Genomic DNA, 23,402 nt, shown 5'->3' on the forward strand with positions numbered 1-23,402 from the left:
GGGCGGTGGATGGGCCCCTCCCCCCCCCCCTTGCCCGGTGCCGGCTGGCCCCGCCCCGCCCGGGCGCACGTGCTGCCGCCGCGGGGCCGCCCCCGCCCCCCCCTCCCCCCACCCCGCCCCCCGTCCCGGTTTCACAACCGCGGGCACCGGCCGCGCCGCCGGCGGCTCCGCCGATGTTTACCTGCCCGGGGCCGGGCGCATGGCGCGGCCGCTGCGGCCGCTGCTCCCGCTGCTGCTCTGCCTCCCCCCGCCCCTCCTCCTCCTCCTGCCCCCCGCCGCCGCTCCCGGGCGGCCCCTGCGGCCCCACGGGTGAGTGCGACCGGTCACCGGTGGGGGGGGGACGGGACGGGACGGGACACACACGGACACACACGCACACACACCCCGGCGCGGGCATGGGGACAGGGGGACCCGGCTCGTACGGGGCACCTGGGTGGGTGCTAAAGCTGGGAGAGTTCTGGATGGGGGCTGGGGCTGGGTGCTGGGGCTGGCCGGGTGCCCAGACTGGGCGCTGGGGCTGGTTGGGTGCCCATACTGGGTGCTGGGGCTGGGCGCTGGTACTGGGCGCTAGGGCTGGTTGGGTGCCCAGACTGGGTGCTGGCTGGGTGCTGGGGCTGGCTGGGCACTGGGGCGGGCTGGGTGCTGAGGCTGGGGGCTGGGTGCTGAGGCTGGGTGCTGGGTGCTGGATGGGTGCTGGGTGCTGAGGCTGGGTGCTGGATGGGTGCTGGGCGCTGGGTGCTGAGGCTGGGTGCTGGATGGGTGCTGGGTGCTGGCTGGGTGCTGGGCGCTGGGTGCTGGATGGGTGCTGGGCGCTGGGTGCTGGGCGCTGGGTGCTGAGGCTGGGCGCTGGCTGGGTGCTGGGCGCTGGGTGCTGGATGGGTGCTGAGGCTGGGCGCTGGCTGGGTGCTGGGCGCTGGGTGCTGGATGGGTGCTGAGGCTGGGTGCTGGATGGGTGCTGGGCGCTGGGCGCTGGATGGGTGCTGGGCGCTGGGTGCTGGATGGGTGCTGAGGCTGGGTGCTGGCTGGGTGCTGGGCGCTGGGCGCTGGATGGGTGCTGGATGGGTGCTGGGTGCTGGGCGCTGGGCGCTGGATGGGTGCTGGGCGCTGGGTGCTGGATGGGTGCTGGGCGCTGGGTGCTGGGCGCTGGGTGCGTTCCCGGCAGCAGGAGCCAACGGGAACCAGCAGGTCCGCGCTGGCCGTTGACCTTTGGAGCTGGAGCCGGGAGAGCTGCCCCTGTGGCCCCACTGGCCCCAGCCCAGGCCTGGCCCGGGGCCACCGGCCAGCCCGGCCACTTAACCCCTGCAGTGCCAGCCCCCCAGGACCCCCACACCCCCCGCCCCGGCCCACGGCTCCCCACACCGCCCAGCTGGCTCCCACCACCAGACCCCCGGCTCGCACCCTGGCTGGGTGCTGCGGTGCTGGGGGGGGGGGGCTGGTGCCTGGATGGGGGGGGGTCAGGGGAATCACTTGCTCCTCGGTGCCTCCTGCAGTGACCGACACCGAGGAGCTGCTGGGCACAGGGGACCAGATGCTGGGGTGCCCCCCCCCAACTCTGGGGCCACCTGTAGGGTCTGGGGTCTCATCTCCGCTGCCTGCCCCCCCCCCCCCCCCCCCATCTCATCCCTCCAGGGCTCTCACGGGACACGGTGCTGGGACGCCCGGGAGCAAACGTCACGTTGACCTGCCAGGACCAGGCACCAGTGAACGTCCCGGTGTCCTGGCAGGTGGAGGCGCGGGGGGCTTCGGCGGCGGGGGGCCGCAGGCTGGCGGGGGGCAACGTGCTGCTGCTGCAGCGGCTGCGCTACGAGGACTCGGGGCGTTACAGCTGCTCCTTGGGGGGCCGCCCGCTGCGCTCCCTGCGCCTGCTGGTGGAAGGTGGGTCCACGCTGGGGTGGGGGCTTCCCTCGTAGCATCACCGCCCCCCCCCATCCGGCATCCCCCAGCGCCTCCCTGCCTTGCAGAGCCCCCCGAAACTCCCCGCGTCTCCTGCTACCGGCGGAGCCACGACAAAGACGTCCTGTGCGAGTGGCCGCTGCAGGCAAAGCCGTCCCCGGGGACGCGGGCGATGCTCTGGGTGAAGCGGAGGTGAGCGATGGCCCCCCATGGGACATGATGGGGGGGGGGGGGGGGCTTCGCTGTCCCTCCCGGCTCCCCCCACTGAGCCACATGGATCCCGCAGGTTCGTGGCTGAGAACGCCACGGAGCAGCGGTGCCGCTACTTCTCCAAGGCGCGGAAGTTTCTTTGCCGCGTGAAGGTGCCCCCCGGGACCGACGACACCAAACCCCTCGTGGTGTCCACGTGCGCCCACAACGGTGCCGGTGCCTCGGCCGGCGAGGACAGGATCATCACCCTCAGCAGCGTCCGTGAGTGCCGCTCTCTGCTTGCCGGGGTCTGGGGCGGTGCGGGGCCAGGTCCTGAGCCCCCCCTCCCCCCCCCCCCCCCCCGTTTCCCCGGCAGTGAAGCCTGACCCCCCCCTCAACGTCACGGTGGAGGCGCTGGAGAAGGCGCCGCAGCGGCTGCGGGTCAACTGGTCCTACCCCTCCTCGTGGGACCCCCGCTTCTACTGGCTGCGCTTCCAGGTCCGCTACCGCCCTGAGCCTGCCCGGACCTTCACGGAGGTGAGACCCCTTCCCCAGCGGGGGGCTGTCCCCGGCAGGGCTGTCCCCAACCCCCAGCTGCCCGTGTCCGTGTCCGTCGTCCCCTCCCCCCAAGGTGGACCAGGTGATGACGACGTGGCTGGACATCCGTGACGCGTGGCGGGGGATGCAGCACGTGGTGCAGGTGCGGGCGCAGGAGGAGTTCGGCCACGGCGCGTGGAGCGAGTGGAGCCGGGAGGCGGTGGGCACCCCCTGGATAGGTAGGGGGGGGGGGGGGACGGGACGCATCTGGCCCTGAGGCTGGGGGGTCAGCCCAGGGTCCCCCAGCCTCACAGAGCCCCCCCCTTCACCTTGCAGACCCCAGCGACCTCACCTCTGAAATGGGACCCTTCAGCTCGCAGGTGGGACATGGCCTCAGCCCCGGGGGGTGTGGGGGGTGTGTGGGGGGGCGTGACATGCTCCCGAGTTGGGTCTCCTGTCCCGTTGTGGGACAAGGGGACAGCAAGGTGGCACCCGTCCCACCGCACCCCCCCACCTCATCTTGCAGTTCCCCGGGGAGGACGGCACCTACGGGATCACACTGCCCCCCGAGCTCTTTGGGGAGGATGATGCTGGTGGTGAGGAGGGGGCCCTGGGTTGGCTGCGGGGGACTGGGACCCCCGTGTCCCTTGTCCCCACAATGAGCCTGTCCATCCCGTGTCCCCCCGCCCCCCCGTCTGCCGCAGGGACCGTCGTGGAAGCCAGCACCCGCTCCGTGGCGCACCCCCATGCCTTCCTGGTGGCCGGGGGCAGCCTGCTCCTGGGCATCGCCCTCTTCCTTGGCATCGTGGTGAGGTCTGTGCCTGGGGGGGGGGGCGGGGGGGGGGCAGAGGGGCTCCACCGGCCCCCCCCTCACCTGGGACCGCTCTCCCCTCTTGCAGGTACAAGCAGATGTGGCGGACGGGCGGGTTGCGGACAGCCAAGCCGGAGGGGGAGGGGCAGCATGTGCTGGTGCCCCTGGGCCCCCCCAGCCCCCCCCTCAGTGACACCCCCCTGCTCTCGCCCCCCGCCCCCCCCGGTCCCCGGGGCTCTCCACGTCACCAACTTGGACTATTTCTTCTCAGGACAGTAGCCAGGGGCTGGCTGCGCTGGCGGGTGCCTGCGGGTCAGGCAGGGGGGTCCCGGGGGCAGGATGTGACCCCACGAGCAGCCCCCCCCCCCCCCCCATCTGGGGGTGCTGAAAGCCACCCCTGCGCCCTGTGGGTGAAAGCAGCCTCGCTGGGGGGGGCTCAGTGCCTCGGAGGGGGGGCTCAGTGCCACCCCCATGGAGAAACCAGCTGGGGGGTCCCCCGAGATGGCCCCTGGGGGGGCGGGGGGGCGGGGGGGGCGCAGCTCCAGGGCTGTGGCCAAGCTGGGAAGGCACTGGATGCGCGGGAGCAGGGCCGGGTTTGGGGGTCCCATGGCTGAAGCGGAGCCCCCACCGTGCAGTGGGGGGGGTGGGCAGGTGTGTGTGGGGGGGAGCTGGCTGGCTCAGCCCCATCCCTCTGCCCAGCCCGCCCCCCCCCCCCCCCCGGGGGGCTTATTTTTAAACGCGTGTTTGGGAAACGTGGCCAAAGGTGCCTCAAATAAACATCTTGGATTTGTACTGGGGGGGTGGCTTGGGGTTTTTTTGGGGGGGGGGAGGTGGGTGGGTGCTGTGGCCAAAGGGTCACACTGCAGCCTCCATCACCCAGGGGTGACCCTAGGGGGCTGTGCCCCCCCCCCAGTTGATCCCATGCACCCCCAGCCCATGCACCCTATGCCCCCCCCCGTGCCATGCACCCCATGTTGCACCCCCCACGCTCGCCCCCCATGCCGTGCAGACCCAGGCTGTGCCCCCCATGCCCAATGCCCACCCCCCCATCCCCCACCTTGGGTTGCGCAATGCCCCTGGGAGCTGCAGCTGCACCCTGGCAGGAAACCGCAGGGCGAGGGGACAGGGCGCCCAGCACCCTGGGGACACCACGTTCCCCCCCCCCGCGCCCTATAAAAAGCCCAACAGGATGCAGATGCGCGGGGGGGGGGGAGCCCTGGTACCCCCGCCCCCCAAAACTGGGGTGGCTCCTGCTGGTACCAGCTGGGGGGTGTCACCCACTTCTGCTCCCCCAAGCAGGCAGGTGACCCTGGGGGGGGGGGGAGGGGCCCGATCCTGGGGCAGCCCTGGTGGGCCCCCAGCCCTGGAAACCCCCCCCGGTTTCGGGGAGTGCTGGGGGGGTGCTGCTGGCAGAGCCCCGCGGCCTCCCCCCACCCCAGACCTGGCTGGGGAAGGGGCTGGGTGTCTCACTGCCCCCCCCTCAGCACCCACAGCCCAGGCACTGGCCCATCCCGGCACCCTCGGGACCCCCAGCCCCATCCCTGCCCCACTGGAGACCTCAGCCCCAAACCTGCCCCATCCCTTCCCCATTGCAGCCCCCAGACCCAACTTTGCCCCATTGCAGCCCCCAGCTCCATCCCTTCCCTGCTGTAGCCCCTTGCCCCAACCCAGCTCCACGGCTTCCCCGTTCCAGCCCCCAGCCCCACCCCTGCCCCACCCCTTCCCCACTGCAGCCCCCTGCCCCATCCCTTCCCCACTGCAGCCCCCAGCCCCATTGCTTCCCCATTGCAGCCCCCTACCCCATCCTGCCCCCCCAGTCCCATCCCTTCCCCACTGCAGCCCCCAGCCCCATCTCTTTCCCACTGCTGCCCCCAGTCTCCCCAGCCCCATCCCCTCCCCATTGCAGTCCCAACCCTGCCCCAGCACTTCCCCATTACAGCCCCCAGCCCCATCCCTTCCCCACTGCAGACCCCAGCCCCCCCACTTCCTCACTGCAGCCCCCTGGCTCCCCAGCCCCATCCCTTCCATGCTGCAGCCCCCCCCTAGACCCCCCCAACCCTATCTCTTCCCCATTGCAGCCCCCAGCCCCCCCCAGCCCCATCCCTTCCCCATTGCAGACCCCAGCCCCCCCCCAGCCCCATCCCTTCCCCATTGCAGCCCCCAGCCCCCCCCTTTCCCCATTGCAGCCCCCAGGACCCCCAGCCCTATCCCTTCCCCATTGCAGCCCCCAGCCCCATCCCTTCCCCACTGCAGCCCCCAGGCCCCCCAGCCCCATCCCTTCCCCATTGCAGCCCCCAGCCCCCCCAGCCCCATCCCTTCCCCATTGCAGCCCCCTGCCCCCGCAGGACCACCTGCCTCCTCTCAGCCAACAAGTTTATTTTCCTACATCATTGACACATCCCACCCCGCTGCACCCCCAGCCCTGGGCACCGGCGGCCGCCCAGCACCGGGCCAGCTCTGGCACAGGGTGGGCAGGATCCGTCCCGGCGAAAGGGCAGCGCAGCCCTGCCGGAGTCCAGCGGCGGGCAGCGGCCACCAGGCAGGAGTGGGGGTCCCCGCGGGGCTGGTCCTTTGCCAGACCCTTCCCACGGCACATGGCAATCGCCAGGGCCGGACCCTGCCCCACAGCGCGGGGCTGGGGGCTGCAGGCCGGGGTGGGGGGGGCCATCAGTGGGTGCTAATGCCCCTTGCAGTGGACGGGGTGCAGCAGGGCCATGTGCTCGGCCCCCTTGAAGGGCAGCTTCTCGGTGGAGTAGTAGTGCACGACCTCGGGGACGCTGGCGAAGACGCCGCTGGCCTGGCTGAGCGTGTACTTGTTGTCCTTGGTCTGGGCCACCAGGATGTGGACGCAGCCCTGGCTGGTCCTGGGTGGCCGGTGGGCGTCAGCGGTGCCGCCAGCCCCCCAGCGCCCACCCGCCCCGCCGCCGAGGCCGCATCCACCCCTGTTTGTTCCCGTTCCCGTCCCGCTCCCGATTGTTTCGGCTCCAGGGGCTCCGCTTCCTCAGGAAGGAAACGCCGCTGGCGCTCCCGACAATGTGCCGGGGAGGGGGACGCACCGCCTGCCCCCCTCCACCTCCTCGCCCCAGCACCGTGCCAGGATGCCTGGGTCCCCCACCCCCACCCCATAGGATGGGGGGATGCCAGACCCGCGACCGGGCTGCTCCCACCCCATCAGGGCTCTGGTGTGAACTGGGGGCTCCTGCTACAGCATCCCCCCGGGGTGGGACCCCCCCGGGGCTGGGACCCCCTGCCCCATGGCCGCTCAGCCACTCACTTGAGCGCGATGGAGTACTTGCCGCTGCCGGTCTCGCTGGTGCGCACCAGGTAGCCGGCCTCGCGGCACGCCTGCAGCCGGCTCTCTGCCTCGGCCCTCGTGATGGCCCCATGGTACCAGCTGTGGGGGGGACCGGGGGGGGGATGCTGAGCGCTGGTAAAGCCCTGGAACAACCCCCCCCCCCCCAACCCCATATCCCATGTCCTGCCCTGGCTGCTGCACGTGGCTCAGCCTCGCGACTCACGGCTGCTTCTCCAGCGCCAGGGCAGGGTCGACCCGCTCCCCCTCGCCGTGCTCGCTGCCCGCTGCCTTCAGCATCTTGGGGGTCCAGCTCTTCTGGCGTAGGTGCTGCCGCGGCGTCTCCTCCTTGGGGCGCTCCGAGCCCTCGAACTGGACTGGGGGGGGGGAATGAGAAGTGAGCCCCCAAAGCTGCTCTCGTACCAATTCCATCCCCAGCTGCATCCCCATCTCCGTCTAGTCCAACACCTTCCACTGGACCAAGTGGCTCAGAGCCTCGTCCAACTTGACCTTGACCCTTTCCAGGGATGGGGCATCTGTCACCGCTGAGCAACCCGTGCCAGGGTCATCACCACCCCCAGTGCAGGACATTTTTCCTTATATCTAGTTTGAATCCACCCTCTTGTAGTTTAAAGCCATTCCTCCTGGTCCTATGGCTAAAGGTTCTGCTGAAAAGTCTGTCCCCATCCCTATCCCTGTCCTTGTCACCAATCACATTCCTGTCCTCATCCTCATTCCCATCCTCATCTCTGTCCCCATCCCCATCCTCATCTCTATCCCCATCCCCATTCTGGTCCCCATCTCCATCCTGGTGCCCATCCCCATTCTGGTTCCTGTCTCCATCCTGGTCCCTGTCCCCATCCTAGTCCCCATCCCCATTCGGGTCCCCATCTCCCTCCCGGTCCCCATCCCCATCCTGGTCCCCATCCCCATCCCCATTCTGGCTCCTGTCCCCATCCCGGTCCCCGTCCCCATCCCCATCCTGGTCCCTGTCCCCATCCCCACCCTGGCTCCTGTCCCCATCCCGGTCTCTGTCCCCCCCCCCCCTACCTGACAGCGCTTTGACGATCTGCTCCTTCTTCCACTCCCAGGGCTGCTCGTACTCGCCGGCCGGGCGCTCGTCGTTCTCGGGCAGGCGCCCATCCCCAGCCCTTGCCCTGCGCTCAGTGGCCCCCCCAGCCCCCCCGTCCCCAGGCTCATAGGGGGTGTCGTAGAGCTGTGGCCCCTTCCCTGCCGCCTCCTTGCCCCCCGGCCACTTGGCCGGCTCCGTCTTGCCACCCCCCTCCCCAGGCTCGCCAGGACCGTCCAGCAGCAGGATGGCTTTGACCAGGGGGTCCTTGGAGCCCCGACGGCGGATTTCTGCGGGAAAGAGGGATGGCGGGTCAGGGAGGGGGCTGTGCGTCCCCTGATCCCCCCTCCCTCTCCTCCCAACACCTGCCCTTGGGGGGGATGTACGGCAGGGACCCCACATCGGGGATGCCCCATTGAGAACCAGCTCGGGAGGAGCCGGAGCAGGAAGGGGCCCATCCTCGTGGCGCCTGGCCTGTTGTCCCATCCCCAAGGCTGCCAGCACCGGGAACACCGAAACAAGCCGCTGGCACCAGCCGGGCTCTACGGCGGCGGGATGCTACACCCCACGCCGGAGCTCAGCCCCACGGGGGGCTCACACCCCCCTGGCCCCCCGCTTCGACCCCCGGCGCCAGGCTCCGCCAAACAGCCCCGGCTGTCCCGCATGGAAAAAAACCATCAGCAGCAAATCTTTTATTTCCAGCTTCCGGCCGAGTCAGTTCCTGTTGTTGTGGCCAGCTGGGCGGCCGCCACGCCGGCCGGGGGGTCACCGCCGGGGGGGGGGGGGGCACAGCCACAGGGAACCCCCAGAGCTGCTGCATCCCCCCACCCTGGGGACAGCTGGGTGGCACTGGGGGTTTTGCACTGGTCCCAGACACCCGTCGGGTGATGGCAGCGGGTCCCGGCACCGGGCGAGGGGCCGGCGGGCAGGGGTCAGCGTCCAGCCTTATCTGGCCCCGCGCAGCCGCAGGAAGCGGCGAGTGGCTTTCCTGTTCCCGGAGCCTCCCGGCGGCTCCGAGGGCGCTCCCGGTTGGGGAGCAGTGCCAGTGGTGCCAGCGGTGCCAGCCGCGCTGCCCGTGGTGCGGCACATACCTGTGATCATCTGCTGGGCGTCGTAGGGCTCCATGTAGCCGTCGTTCTCCCCCAGGCGCTCGGCTTCCCGCTGCCCCTTGGTGCGCTTCGCGTCGTAGGGGTCGGCATAGTCCTCCAGGATGATGACCTGGGGGTGGCACGGCCACCAGGGGCCTCAGGGGGATGCTGCAGAATGGGCGGGGGTCCCACTGCATGTCCCAGAGATGATGGAGCAGGGGGAGGCCACCAGGGGACTCAGGGGGATGCTGCAGGGTGGGGTGGGGTCCCACCGCATGTCCCAGGGATGATGGAGCAGGGGGAGGCCACCGGCAGCCTCAAGAGGCTGCTGCGGGGTGGGGTGAAGTGGGGGGGTCCCACTGCCTGTCCAGGGGTGGTGGAGCAGGGGGGAGGCCACCAGCGCAGAGCCAGGTGGGACACTGGGGTCACCACGGGGCGGGGGTGGGGGGGATGGCAGCGCACTGGGGTAGTGCCACGACCCCACAAGGGTGCAGCAGCGGTGGGGAGGAGCCGGGGGGGTGCTGGGGGACCCGTTCAGGTGACACCCCCTCCCCAGCTGGCTGCCAGCCACCCCAGGGCAATGGGGGGTGGGGGGGGGTGGGCAAAGGCTGGATCCCCAGAAAAGCTTTGTGTCAGCCTTTGTTTAGCCGGGGTCAGGGTGGGATGGGACACGGCGGGACACGGCGAGGGGGCTCGCCAAGTGCTCCCCCCTCCCCAGCAGCCCAAGGCGGGGGGGGCTGAAGGAGCTTTGAAGGGGATCGGAAGGCGCTGGAGCTGGGAGCGATGAAAGCCCGGGGTCAGCCGGGCTAATGAGCTGGAGCGGTTCAAGCTGCCATCGCTTCGCGCCGTGTCCCCCACACCCCCACACCCCCATCACCCCAGTCCCCCCCCTTACCGTCTCTGTCTTGGGGGTCTTCCCCTTGTCCTGCTCCGGGGCTGGCGCTGCGGTGGGCAGGGGGCCGGGGTACCCCTTCCCGTTCTTCTCGGGAGCCTCCACCTTGATGAGGCGGTTGATGTAGGTGCCGCAGGTTTTGGGGGGCCCCTCCGCTGCTCCCCCCTCCGCTCGGGAATTCTTCCGCATCTTCCCGGTGGCGGCCTGGAGCAGACCCTGCAGGTTGTCCCGGGATAACCGACCCCCCCCCCTCCTTGCCACCCCCCGGGCCGGCCCGGCAGCCCCCCAACTCGACGGCTGAGTTCTTGCGGCTCTTGGCCAGGCTCCCGCCGCCCGGCCGAGCCCGTTCGGACACCGTCTTCAGGCTGGACGGGAATTCCTTGAACCACTTGGCCGCCATGGGGCTGGCCAGGGGCAGGGGGCCGCAGCCCCCCCGGGGCTCCCCGACGCCCCCCGCTCCTGCCACCGGCTCAGGCCCGGCTCAGCCGGGGGGCACGGGGCAGCCCGCTCGCCCCCAGCCCCGGGAGCGGGACCCTGGGCGGTGGGGGGCCAGCCCGGGGCGGGGGGGGGATGCAGGCAGGGGGGCCGGGGCCTTCGCCCCCGGCGCGGGTGGGGGGCTCCAGGCGTCCTTCGCCCGCGCGGGGACGGCTGAGGGGTCCCCAGGGGTGCCGGCTGCCGTGTCCCGCGGAGGGGAGCGCGTCGCCCCGGGGCTCCCGGGGTCCCGGGCGGGGCCGGGGTCTCTGCTCCAGATGGGGCGAGGCGGGGGGGTCTCTCCGGCCGTGCGGGGGGGAGCGGCCGGGGCGGCCCCGGGCCGGTTCCGAGGGTCCCGCGCCCCCGGGGAGCGCACCCGGGGGGGTCTCTCCGGGCTGGCGGGGGCCGGGCAGCCGGGGGGGTCCGTCGCGGCTCCTCGGCGGGGCCCGTCTCCGGGGGCGGCGGGGCGGCGGGGGGGGGTCAGGCCGGCCCGGGGGGCCCCATGCGGCGGGACGGGACGGGACGGGACGGGACGGGACGGGACGGGACGGACGGAGACGCAGGGGCCGGAGGGGGCGGCGGGGCCGGCGCTCCCCGCCCAGATCCGGAGGGGGCGGCCCCGGGGGACGGCGCGGCACCGGCCGGGCGGGCGGACACCGGCTCCGCAGCCGGGGCACCCCCGCCTCCCCCCGCCCCCGGTGACTGCGGCCGCCCGGAGCGGCGGGGCAGGGCGGGGGGCTCGTCCCGGGGGGCCGGGAGACAGCGGGACCCTGCCCGGCCGGGGGGGCGCGGCGGCTTGAGCCTGCGCATGGCCCCCACGCGTGGAGCCTGGGTGTGGGCTGCAAGGGGAGACCCCCACAGACAGCCCCCGTGCATGAACCTGTGCACAGCCCCTCGTGCACAGCCCCCGTGCACAGCCCCCGTGCACAGCCCCCATGCACAGCCCCTCGTGCACAGCCCCTCGTGCACAGCCCCCGTGCACAGCCCCCATGCACAGCCCCTCGTGCACAGCCCCTCGTGCACAGCCCCCTCGTGCACAGCCCCCGTGCGTGAACTCCACGGACAGAACCTGTGCACAGCCCCCATGCACAGCCTGCCGTGCGTGGACACTTATGCTCAGCCCCCCTGCACAGAGCCCTGAGCACAGCCCCTCGTGCATGGACCCCACGGATGGAACCCAGGCACAGCCCACCATGCATGGCCCCTTACACCAGCTCCTCTGTGCAGAGTCCCTCGTGCACAGCCCCCGTGCACAGCCCGCAGCCCGTGGACCCTTACGTGCAGACCCCCTGCACAGAGCCTTGAGCGCGGCCCCTCGTGCACAGCCCCTCGTGCATGGACCCCATGGATGGAACCCAGGCACAGCCCCCGTGCACAGCCTCTTACACCAGACCCACTGACATACCCTGTGCGTGGCCCCTGGTACCCACAGCCTCATGCACGGACCTCATGGATGGAGCCCCTGTGCAGCCCCCGTGCACAGCCCCTACACACAACCCCCCTGCAGGGCTCTGTGCTCAGCCCCTTGTGCATGGAGCCCCCCGTGCAGAACCCACGTGCACAGCCCCCTACACACAGACCCCTTGCACGGGGCTCCGTGCTCAGCCCCTTGTGCATGGACCCCCCGTGCAGAACCCATGTGCATCCCCCGTGCACAGCCCCCTACACACAGACCCCTTGCACGGGGCTCCGTGCTCAGTCCCTTGTGCCCAGCCCCTCGTGCCCAGCCCCTCGTGCATCCCCTGTGCCAGGCCCCGTGCCAGCCCGCCGGGGCACGGCCCCACTGCGCTCGCTGCCGCTGCGGTTCACCCCACACCAGCACAGACCTACTTTGGCAGGGCTGTGCCGAGCCCTTGCCGGAAAACCCCGGCTGAGCCCAGAAATTTGGCTTCCTGCGGGGCTGGTGGCTGGGCCGCGTGGTGCTGGGGGGGGGGCAGCGGGGGGCCCTGACCTATTTGCACAACGGCAGGGGATGGGGGTGGGTTTTGCGGGTAGAGCTGCTCCCCCAGCCCCCAGCACGGAGCTGCCCCAGCTCGGGGCAGGACACGGGCTCCTCCTGCTTGTAGGGGCCAGGGAATGTCCCCAAGGTCCTGCTGCTGGGAGGGGGGACACTGGGGGAGCAGACCCTGACCCGGCAGGGACGGCTGGTTCCCAGCACCGTGCCCCCCCTGGTCCGAGCTCAGGGGGGGTGCTGGGCAGCCTCGAGCAGCGGCGCTGCCAGCAGTGCCGTGGCGAGCGGTGGCAAGGACGTGCCTCGTGGTGGCCAGTGGCACCTAAACCGGCAGCGGGAGCAGCTTCACCTTCTGAAAGCCCCAGAAAACTCCATGCCCCCGCCAGCATGCTGAGGGAGCTGGGTGGGAGAGGTGCCGCTTTCCTTCCTTGGCGGATTTCCACCTCCTTTCACCATTCCAGGCATCCTGGCAGCAGGACGGCGGTGCCGGCAGCACCATCTCGGTGGCTTCGTGCGGCGGGTGGCAGTGCCAGCAGCATGCCACCCACGCGTCCCCACCGGGAAGCCTCTCCCGGCCACCGTGCCCCCGGCCAGCTCCCGCAGCGGGGGTGGCACTGGGAGCCTTTCTGGCAGCGGGGACAGATGGCACCGCATACCCGCTTCTCTGCGAAGCCAAAACGAGGAGCGCCGGAGCCCGTCTGGGAGCAGGATGGATCCTGGCACTGGGTGGGTGAGAACAGACGGGCCAGGCACCCGCCAGACGCCAGCTCGTGCTGTTCCTGCCGCGCTGGGTCAGCCGCAGGGGGTCTGCTCCAGCTCTCCCACTCAGCCCGGTGCGGAAAGCCGGCAGCATTGGGAAGCACACGTGCCGTGAGCTCACCCAGTACGCCCCGTACACCCAGTACGCCCCGTACACCCAACCCCTCCATGGCAGCCAGCAGGCGCAGCCCCCCCACTCACCAAACAGCAGCAGCACCAGCTTTTGAAACCTGTATTAAACCAGCTTAACCCCCTGCCCCGGCCAAGGGGGGAGCGGAGCCGCTCGGTGTCACAAACCCTCTGGTCCTTCAGCAAAGCCACTTAAAAATAGTCCCCCAGCCGGGGCTGGAGCGGGGCAGCGTCCGTCATCCCTCTCCTACAGCATCTTTTCATGCCAAGGCTGGAGCAGGACAACGCCTGAAGGAGGGAACAGCTGCTGGCGGAGATAACGGACTTCTGAGGCTCTTTGATTTTCTTGTAACTTTTAATCAAAGCCAGGGAATTAATGGGGATGGCGCGGCTCAGGCAATGAGGCAGCGATGCCCTCCAGCCGAGGACACGGCCCCAGAAGCCGGAGCAGCTCCAACACCCAAATCTCCTTCCAGCAGCCTCCCAGCGGGGCAGAGGGAGCTGAGGAAGGGACAGGGGCACGACTGCAGCACGGAGCTGAGCAGGAATGAGGAGGAAAAATCTAAAAAACCCTCCAGCCCCACGCCCGTGGCTGCAGGAGTGAGTCCTGGGGAGGGAGGAGAGCAGGGAGCGCAGCCAGCGCTGCCCCCGCTCCCCTTCGCCCACTTGAGCCTCTTGCTTCTCTTAGTGCATGGTAAGATGGGACACGGAGATGGGGGTGAGCTGGCAGCCCTGGGGGGCACCCACACCCCCCTCACCCATAAAAAAAGGCTTATGGACCTTCCCCTCCCCCACCTGCAGGGGTGCAAGGTGGCAGTTTATAAAAAGTCTGTCCTTGGCCTAAGCCAGAAGGGGACAGAAGCCCTGCTCCCTTGTTGCCAAAAAAAAAAAAAAAAAAAAAAAGAAAAAAAAGAAGAAAAAACCAGTTTTCTTTTTCCAAGGTAGCTGCTCCAGACCTTCCTGTGGCTTGTCCAGGGGGGGCTGCGTAGCAAATACCGAGAATCTCAGGCCATTCCTGCGCCCCTACCTCCAGCGCAGCCCCTCGGCTCCATCCACCACCCCCCCAGGGCTGAAGATGCCACCAAGGGCTTTGCTCCTGCCGCTGCCAGCTCGGGGTACGATCCACCCAGCAGCAACTTGGAAAAAAGAAAAATTATTCAGACCAGCATCTTCAAATTAACAAACTGTAATTTTTTTTTTTTTCTCCAAAGATACATTTTCCATACACATCCATCATACACTGTAACAAAAAAAAGCAGTGTACATGAAATAAGAAAATAAATTAAATCCATAGCATAGGTAAGGAGGACGCTCTAGACTGGAGTAGAGTTGAAAGTTTCCAGCGATACAAGAGGCTCAAAAGTTTGTTTTAACAAGAATGCCTGCTAGCAAGGGTCCAGCAAGTGTTTTAGGTCAGTCCAACTGCTTAAACAGTTTTATTTAGAGTTTTTTTTTTTTAACAGCCATTATTGTCCTGCAACAGGCAGAGCTATGACATCCTGGGAGAAAGCCAAGAGGCATCGGTAAGATCCAAGTAGAGCATCCAGAAGATAATCAGATTGGTCCTACAGCATCCGCGCTAGCCATCCTCCTTGGGCGGTGTGTACCAGCCTGGAACGAGAAGAGAGATCCGTGAGGGATCCACGCCGGGAAACGCTGCAGAAAGCGGCAGCGCAAGCGCGTCCAGTCCCGCTTCCCAAGTGCCACATCTCCCCCAGCACCGGGGGGGTTTCTCTCCTGGTTGCCCCCCAAGAGCAGGCGGACAGCCGAGTGCTGCCTCCAGTCACGGCTGAGGGAGCTCAGCACCGACCAGGATAGGGCAGAGGGACACCGCAGCCAGACGGTGGGCGGAAAAAAATTCCGGTGGCTTGTCAGATGCCGGGCCTAGGGGAGCCCGGGCTGGCAGGGGAAGCGCACGCCCTCCCCTCAGCCCTTACCATTCTTCTCGTGGATCTGAACCAGGGACTTGTAGGACTGCTGTGCTCTCGTCAGGCTGTACTGATTCTGCAAGGGAAGCCAGGGTGACCATCAGCCCACCGGAACCCGGTGCCAGCCGCCCCCCGCGCACCACGCTGCCAGCGCCACCCATCCGCTCACCCGCCCCCATCCCGCTTCCCACCGCTCCCCGCGTTCTCTTACGCCGACCCGGCCCTACCTTATTTGCTCCAAACTGGACTCGTGCTTTCCCTTTCACCAGAGTCGCGCTGATCTGCATGATCACTGACTCGATGGAGTACGCGCTGCTCCAGCCCTGGGGACACAACGCAGCAGTGAGGCCAGCGCAGGCAGGACCCCCGCCCAGGGGCTGTGCTTCCCCACCCCAGCAAAAGGTTCTGAGCCCGGCGCGGGCATCGCAAGCTGCCAGCCGGGGGTGCAGGCAGGATTTGGCTGGTAGCAGGAACACAAGGCGTGGCGGAGCAGCGGCTACCCAAGCCCACGCAGCGGCAGGGACCCACCTGTTTTGTCAGTAGCTCCATGCAGATGGCACCGCCACCCAGAACGTACCTTGGGGAAGAAACGAGGCCACGTTATGTCAGAGCCAGCCACAGCCTCACCCACCCGCTGCTCCAGAGACGGATCGTTGTCTCAGGGTCGATCTCAGATGGAAACATACACCACCACAACAACAACAACAAAAAAAATCCAACCCCCCCACCTACGCTTCCCGAGAGAGCGACTGCAAGCTGGTATCGGGGCGATTAGGGGCAGCGCTAGAGAAACTCGTGGTGAGAACGGCAAGCAGCGTGGGAGACGGTGAGCGGAGGCAGGTAGTCACTTACCCCCCTGACAGCACCGGGGACACAACCCTTACGAATGGTGGATCAAAAGGAAAGTTATCCTGGAAGGAGAGAAGGGAGCAAAGCCGCTGAGAAACATCGCTGAGGACTCGCCGCGGCAAGCGTGCCTCAAGGAGGGGGAGGTGCGGGAAGCCTTACTTTAAAGGAGAAGTTGAGGAGGATGAAATCTGTTCCTTCTTTCTCTTTGAGGATCTGGAGATCGTTGTGCAAAGCGCTATCCTCGTCAACCCTGCCGAACGAAAATCCCCGAGGGTCAGAGCCGAGGCCGTGCACCTCGAGTCAGCTGCGCTCGCTGCCGCCCGAGCCCAGAGCTACTGTACCTGCACAACCTGGCTGCCACGCCGGCCCGCGGGTTCGCACCCAGAGGGCAGCGACAGCACGGGCTGCCAGCATTCTGCTCCCGGTTTGCAGAGAAGACCATCACACCCTTTTTGCATGCTGCCAGCTTAAAAATAAAAGACTGCCTGGCCCAAGGAAAAGGCAGCAGCCGTGTCTGGAGGGTGTGAAAGCTCGGGGTTTTGTCTGATGCACCTCTTCCAGGACTCTAGGAACAGCAGACAGACTTGCAGAGCCCTCAGATATTCTCATCTTTCTCCGGAGACGTCATCTCCTTTCTGATGCGGAGACAGCAAGCGAGCTGCCCGAGAGAAGCTAACCCAAGGTCTGCCAGGTGCTCCCCTGCCCTGCCCACTCCCCCTCTGGCTCACAGGGACATTCTGGTCCCACCACAGTTTGCATGATCCCGAGCTACGCCACCTACTTCAGGAGTTTGACGTTCCAATCGTACAGGCTGTCGTTCACTAGTTCAACTGCATAGTATCCTGCGAGGCAGAGAAGAGGGGTGTCACGACGGGGGGAGGCTGAACAGCGACTCGAGCCACCACCCACCCATACTTCAACCCCCGCTTGGCCCTGCAGCACCACCTCAGCCTGGCACAGACCCCTCCGCGAAGCAGCACTTCTCCAGAAGAACCATCCCGAGGTCAGCACTTTTCCTACCATTGGTCTTTCCCAAGTCCTTGGGCTCAGGGAAGGGGCAGGAGGACCATCACCCTCCAAGCCAGGTAAGCCCCCCACCCACAGCACGCTCCTCACCTTCCAGCCAGCGCTAGCAGGGAACAGAAAGGCAGTTTTGCTCACTCTTGACAGAGCGACAACCAATGGCCAGAGATCCCCTTCCCCCCCAGCTGAGCTCAACAGCTCTAAGGCCCATCAGGTACCACCCAGGACGACGAGGAAAACCCCGTCACGAAGAGCGGAGCAGCAGCCCCTTCCCCCGAGCTCCCCGTGGTACTTACCACCCTTGAAACTTGGTGATCGGTAAATATCCCTGAGCTCCTTCATTAGCCGGTCGGTGGCCTGCACAGACCCAGACACTGCACCCTGGGAGGAATTTGGGAAGTTGCATCGTTACACCGCACCCACCACGGCTGTTGCTCTACGAGGCCAACACCCGAGCCAGAACTCCCACCTGCCCCCTAAACTAGACCTTACTGTGCCCCCCACCTCTCAGTCTTCCCCTTTCCCCCTACAAGAACTTCCCTTGCTCCAAACACGCCGCCCCAGGCAGCAGAGCTGCAGCAGGAATGCCTCCATGCCCTCTCAGCTCTAAGAATCTCAGCCCAGGAGTATAAAAAAAGCACAACCCACCCGCCGCCTCCCCAGCCCGCAGCGAGGTGCGGCTGCCGGGAGCAGAGGGGAACCCCAGATCTCGCTACAGGAAGGCTGCCCCACGTAGCACCAACGCTACCCGAGGCTCACGCATTTCCCCGAGCCGCGGAGGCAGCTTGCAGCCCCCTGCATCAGCCACGCCAGCCCCGAAGAGCCACGGCTGCACCTCTGGCCGGGGACAGCCCCTCCGACTCAGGGTGAGCGGGCGCCTCCGCTGCTGTCACCCTTGGGTCCCTCCGCTGCTGTCACCCTTGGGTCCCTCCGCTGCTGTCACCCTTGGGTCCCTCCGCTTCCCCAACCCCCCCGCCCGCCCGGTGACACGTACATTTAAGTAATCTTGCCTCTGGTTCTTTTTTATTTTCTCTAAAATGGCGAGGTTTTCCTTCCCAATGCCTTCATCCTCTGTCTTCTTCCCATCTGCCGGCTCTTCCTCTTTCATCTCATAGTGGTCCAAGTCCTCGGTGTCCTGGGAAGGCGAGAGGAGAGCTAGTGGGAGACGTGTCTTCGCTCCTCCCCGCTCCAAGCACTGCAGATGGAAGCTGCCCTGGACCAGGAAGGATTCCTGGTGCTCCTTCCCCTCCCCAAGCCCTGATCCGAGGCACAAACCGGGTGGAAGACACCAGACTTGGGCACGCTCAGCGAAAAGGTTTCCGGCACTGGGCCCCCGCTGCCCTCCCTTACCAAAGGCAGCCAGCAGAGCGGCACGATTCCCTTTCCAGAATTAAATCGGGCTTGTACGAGCTCTTTGTTAGCTGGGTTCTTCCCTTCCAAATCTCATGCTGTACTGGGTTTGCTGGCAAGGGTTTGGTAGCCAGGGGGCTACAGGGGTGGCTTCGGGGAGTTGCCAGAAGCTTCCCCCCGCATCCAACAGAGCCAATGCCAGCCGGCTCCGAGATGGACCCACCGCAGCGATGGCGGCAGCGCCTCTGATGGCGTGTTAAGAAGGGGGGGAAATAAAATAAATCTGCATCAGGGGAAGAGAGGAGCGAGACTGTGAGAGCAGCAGCCCTGCAGACCCCAGGGCAGGGCAGGAGCGCTCCCGGCCGCAGCAGAGATTCCCCGGCAGCTGGAGGTGAAGCCCCCGGCCCCCGGGGGAGCAGACCCCCACCCACAGCCCCGGGAGGACCCCACGCCGGGGCAGGGGGTGCCCGCAGGAGGCTGTGACCTGTGGGAAGCCCACGCTGGGGCAGGTTTGCTGGCAGGACCCGTGGCCCCGCGGGGGTCCCACGCTGGAGCAGGTCGTGGAGGACTGTCTCCCGCGGGAGGGACCCCACGCTGGAGCAGGGGAAGAGTGTGAGGAGGAAGGAGCGGCAGAAACGACGTGTGATGAGCTGACTGTAACCCCCATTCCCCGTCCCCCTGTGCTGCTCGGGGGGGAGGAGGTTGAGGAACTGGCAATTAAGCCCGGGAAGAAGGGAGGGGTGGGGGGGAAGATGGTTCTTTTCTGATTTGAATGGTAATAAATTAAACTAATTTCCCCAAGTCGAGTCTGTTTTGCCCGTGATGGTAATTGCTGAGTGATCTCCCTGCCATTATCTCGACCCACGAGCCTTTCATTACATTTTCGCTCCCCTGCCTGCTTGAGACGAGTGACGGAATGGCTTCGGTGGGCACCTGGCACTCAGCCAAGGTCAAACCACCACACATGCCCATCTAGAATTGGCCATTTATCTTACGTACGCTCCCCCACGAGCCCAGTCTAACTGAAGGGCACTCGCATCTCGTCACACACAGGGCTCAAGCCGCCCTGTGCCACATTTCTGGAACAAAGCCGGGTGCGGCGCTGCTGGGCCGGGCTGTTCCCCCTTCACGTGCCAAAACCCAACGCGAGCAGAGGTCGCACAAGGAGAAGAGACCCTCACACAGGAAATTCAGTGGCCTGGGACATCCTCCCCTCCAAAAGAGGTGACGTTTCACAGCGTGTCTGGAAGCTCTTTGTAGATCAGCTCAGCACCGCGCTGCATGCCCTGCCGCTCTCCCTAACCCTGCTGGCAGACGCTGTCCTGCATCCCTTTCCACCAGACCCTGATGTTAATACCCAGTAAAAACCAGTCGCAGCGATGGGGGCCACGGCGGAGATCTCCCCCCACGCACTGTGTCAGCACCACAGCTACCTGGAAGCTGCCTGCAAATGGCTGTGGGTGCACCCGGCTCCAGGGCTGCTATTAAATCCTCCAAACAAGTGTTTACTTCAGCCTCTCCAGGCTAGCTGCTGCTATTCTGGATAAGCAGCATTTTTGGAAGGGCTTTGACATTTTTAGACTGTCACACAGGAAAAATAGATCCTCCTAGAAAATCCCTCGAGTGGATTAACCTGCATAATGCATATCTGCACCAGGGCACGGCTCTGCTGCTCTGCTCTTCCGACACAGCCCAACAAATCCAACTAGTCAGCAGGAAACCTTTGCTCTGAGCGACAGTGCTGGCCCTGCACGACGATGCACAGCGTTAGCAGAAAGCGTGAGGGGGAAACGCTCCGCTCCTGAGGATTGCTTTTTCAGCCCACAGCAGTGTGAGGACTCACACATCACCAGTTTGCCGCGAAGTGGCAAGTCTGCAGATATGCCAGGTTACACCGGTACCAGTTTAAGCCACCGCATTTTCTCTGGGGACCCTGGCAAAGGCCAGCTTTGATTTAGCAGGCTATTAACTTTGCTAAACCCCCAAAACTGCTAAGCACGCTGCTAAGTGACCTGCCCCCAGGTTCTGTGGTGCTGCTGACTCGATGCCCGTGCCTCTCACACCCCAGGAGAGGCGCGTGAGGCATCGCTAAATGTCACCATGGAGATTCAAGATTATTCCACCCACTTCTAGAGATCTCTAAACCGCAAACCAAACAACCGAAGCCTGCAGGTTTTGCAGCATGATATTCTCAGCCTGCAGTAAACGATGGCTGCCTCTGCTGCTCCTGCCAATTAGCTCGCTCACATGCCCAGCCATCCTACCTTAATCCTCTCTGCGGGAGTCCCGTTTTCACGGTGCGATTTCCCCACCAGAGACGGCACCCCGGAAATCCCATCACTCGTGAGTAAATTTCAGGCTCTAGAGCACAGCAGCACGAGCAGAGAGAGTTGTCCAAGAGGCTCCACTCTCAGCTTGTCTGGATGCCTTTGGAGGCTACGGCTACACCTCTTGGCTGCTGCAGGCCCCTGTGGTTTGTGAACAGGTTGCTCCCACCCGTGGCTCAGCACCTGGGTCCACAGCAGCAAAATGCTGAGAACAATCTCAACTCTGGGCCAAACTTTTCCCTGCCTGGACTCCCCAAGCTCCTCCCAGACACAATCCCTGTGCCCTCGCACCTTTCCGCGGGCATCTCCCTGCGCTCAGCTCTCTGGCGTACTTCCTCACGCAGCGAGGCAGCACTTACCTCTGGCATCTCTTCATCTTCCTCTTCAGAGGACACCTCTTCCTGCACGGTCTGCGGGGACAAAAGGACAGAGACAAGAGATTGCACCTTCAGCTTCCTGGGGCAATGCTCTCCTGCCTTCCCAGACACTTCTGAGGAAAGGTTAAACAGGGATTTACAAGAACCACCAAGTTAAAAGCAGAGTGAAGCCCAGAACCTTTACAGGAACCCACACCAGAGCAGCTAAACAGCACTGAGGCCCAATGGAGCGGGCTGGCATCACCCAGGACAGGAATCCACCCCGGGGAGAGGAGATCAACACCTCACCTGCTGCATTCCTCTTTTGGGGGTCACAGAAGCCTCAACCTCTAAAGCAAACTCCAGGGAACTCATTTTATGAGCTTCAAAAGTCTCATCCCGGGTCACTCACCTGTTCTGCCGGCAGAGGCTGGTCCAGCATTTCAACATCTGGATGTTGAGGGAGGTTGTAGAGTTTGCACAGGTCGGAGATTATTCGCTTCAGGTGCTGCAAAAGCTGTCCAGAGACCAGGCAAGTGTCAAGAGAGGTGCAGAGACCCCCACACCCAGCCAAGCCTCAGCTGCCCTCAGCACTGCAACGCCTTCCCTCACAAATGAGCAAGCCAAGGCTCAGAGGCCGCTCCTTCCACTCCAAGCAGCAGCCGACACAGGGGAGGAAGCACAGCACAGGGGAGGCACGCAGCAAGGATTTTACCCTCCCGAAGCAGCCAGCCTCTCGGCACCCCTCCCCTTGCCCCAGGCAGCGCCCCCTCACCAGCGTATTTCCTTTCCTGACTTCCACCAGCCTCTCCAGGATAGCTGCCAGGTTCGGATCGTCCGACTCCACAGACCATATCGGAGGAACGGCTGGGTAAGACTCCTGGAAACAAGAAGGTGGTGTTTGAGCTGCTGCAGCTCCCTCCGTCACACTAGAGCAGCGAGCTCAGGACAGGGAGCTGCAGCCCCACATCTCCCAAAGATCCCTCCAGACCGCAGAGACCAGGGGAATGGCCCCCGAGTGACCGTATCCCTCCTCCAGGCTAATCCCGGGGCCAAGGGCAAAACAAACCCCCTGCTCCAACTGGCTCAGCTCTGTGCCGCTTCCCCTAAGCCCAGGGTGGAATATGGAGGGTGGTGACATTTTGGCCACCCCTCCGGTCACTGGGGCCTCTGGGGGTTAAGGCAGGACACGGAGCGTGTTCCACGCCGTCCCGCGGGCCTCGTGCCTCGCCAGGTCTGGACCAGAAGCGCTGCAGAAGAATCAGGCGACCCAGCAGCACCCGCAGAGGGGCAGAGGCCAAGCGGTGCCTTTAAGCCAGGGCAAAGCTGCTGACGACGCTCCCGAGTCGTCCCTTGGGAAAATCCCAGATCCTGGCCCTGATCAGCACCGCACCGGGGGCTTTCCCGGTTCTGCTTCTCCTCTGTGGCCACGACACCACCTGAACCTCGCCCGATGGGATCCGCACCACATCGCAAACCGGCCCAGCACCAGGATCCCCCGAAATCCAGGTGAGGATGAGCCAGGGTGGATGTGAAGAGCCACGTGGGACACCCTCCCCCCCCCAGAAGAAAACCATCTCGGGGCAAGCACAGAAAAGGGGGCGCAGAGGCTGTGGGTACCCCCTCCTCCAGGCATCACTGGCCAGGGCCACCTGGGACCCCTCCTCTAAAAAAGCCACCTCAGGGCAAGTACAGAAAAGGGGGTGCAGAGGCTCCGGACAGGAGGAAGGGACACCCAGGGAGGGGAGACTACTGCCCCCCCCCCCGCCCGCCCCCCCCATCGAGGCTGAAGGCTCCGGGTCTGTTCTGCTGGGTGACGCTTCCCTGTGCGGAGAGCCCCGTTGAGCTCGGGGGCCCCGGGAAGGTGGGGGGGGGGACACGGAGGCTGCTCCCCCCGCGGCCGCTTGAGCCTGGCCTCGGCCCCTCGGTGCCCCGGGCCCAGTTTGGGCCGGGCCAGCCCCTGCCGCCCGTAACGGCCCCGGGCTCTAACGGGCCGCGGCCGCCCCACAGCGGCTCGGGGTGGGCCCCTCGGTGCCGAGGTAGGCCCCTCGGAGCCCCCCGGGGCCGGTGTCACCCCCCCGGGCCTCACCGTGATGTTGCAGTGGATGCGGACGGGCCCCGGTGGCGGCCCCCGGGAGGCGGAGGCCCCGGCGCGGGCCCCGGCCCCCGGGACGAACTCGCAGCTGATCTCGTCGGGGCAGGCGCTGCCGATGCGGAACCGCTCGTGGCCCCGGTGGAAGATGGACTCGAGCAGCCGCAGCTCCCGCCTCAGGAGCCGCCCGGCGGGGGCCGCCGCCACCTCGGCCCCGCTCCGCCCGGGCCCCCCCGCCGCCGCCTGCGCCCCCGCCGCCTCCTCCGCCCCCGCCCGCTGCATCTTCCCATGGAGGGACCCACTCCGCCGCCGCCGCCGCCGCAGCCCCCGGAGCCGGCCCAAGATGGCGGCGGGACGGCCCCGCTCTCCGGAAGTGACCCCTCCCGTCGCCAGCGG

General features: G+C 66.4%; 3 protein-coding genes across 3 annotated transcripts; 1 reads left to right on the plus strand and 2 right to left on the minus strand.

Annotated features, from left to right (window-relative positions):
- The first annotated feature begins 125 nt into the window (after nucleotides 1–125).
- IL6R (interleukin 6 receptor) lies at nucleotides 126–3,816 on the plus strand. Its single transcript, XM_040618680.1, is given in 11 exon segments — nucleotides 126–309; nucleotides 1,630–1,875; nucleotides 1,962–2,085; nucleotides 2,180–2,364; nucleotides 2,459–2,619; nucleotides 2,714–2,858; nucleotides 2,956–2,999; nucleotides 3,146–3,215; nucleotides 3,324–3,432; nucleotides 3,519–3,660; nucleotides 3,662–3,816. Coding segments are annotated over 11 exon segments (1,410 nt in total). The 5' UTR covers nucleotides 126–173; the 3' UTR covers nucleotides 3,710–3,816.
- A 1,973-nt stretch (nucleotides 3,817–5,789) lies between these two features.
- SHE (Src homology 2 domain containing E) lies at nucleotides 5,790–10,713 on the minus strand. Its single transcript, XM_040618708.1, is given in 7 exon segments — nucleotides 5,790–6,294; nucleotides 6,705–6,824; nucleotides 6,949–7,099; nucleotides 7,773–8,081; nucleotides 8,883–9,009; nucleotides 9,775–10,020; nucleotides 10,022–10,713. Coding segments are annotated over 7 exon segments (1,290 nt in total). The 5' UTR covers nucleotides 10,172–10,713; the 3' UTR covers nucleotides 5,790–6,107.
- Nucleotides 10,714–14,251: 3,538 nt separating this feature from the next.
- On the minus strand, nucleotides 14,252–23,365 carry UBE2Q1 (ubiquitin conjugating enzyme E2 Q1). The gene is made up of 13 exons (XM_040618718.1): nucleotides 23,004–23,365; nucleotides 21,690–21,794; nucleotides 21,327–21,431; nucleotides 20,918–20,968; nucleotides 17,876–18,016; nucleotides 17,178–17,262; nucleotides 16,640–16,700; nucleotides 16,018–16,108; nucleotides 15,862–15,920; nucleotides 15,538–15,586; nucleotides 15,237–15,332; nucleotides 15,019–15,085; nucleotides 14,252–14,692 (listed from the first exon to the last, which is right to left on the minus strand). Exons 1-13 carry the CDS (start codon nucleotides 23,286–23,288, stop codon nucleotides 14,661–14,663), a joined length of 1,227 nt encoding a protein of 408 aa, XP_040474652.1. The 5' UTR covers nucleotides 23,289–23,365; the 3' UTR covers nucleotides 14,252–14,660.
- Nucleotides 23,366–23,402: the final 37 nt, after the last annotated feature.

Source organism: Falco naumanni, chromosome 20 (genome assembly GCF_017639655.2).
Source record: "Falco naumanni isolate bFalNau1 chromosome 20, bFalNau1.pat, whole genome shotgun sequence".
Lineage (NCBI taxonomy): Eukaryota > Metazoa > Chordata > Aves > Falconiformes > Falconidae > Falco > Falco naumanni.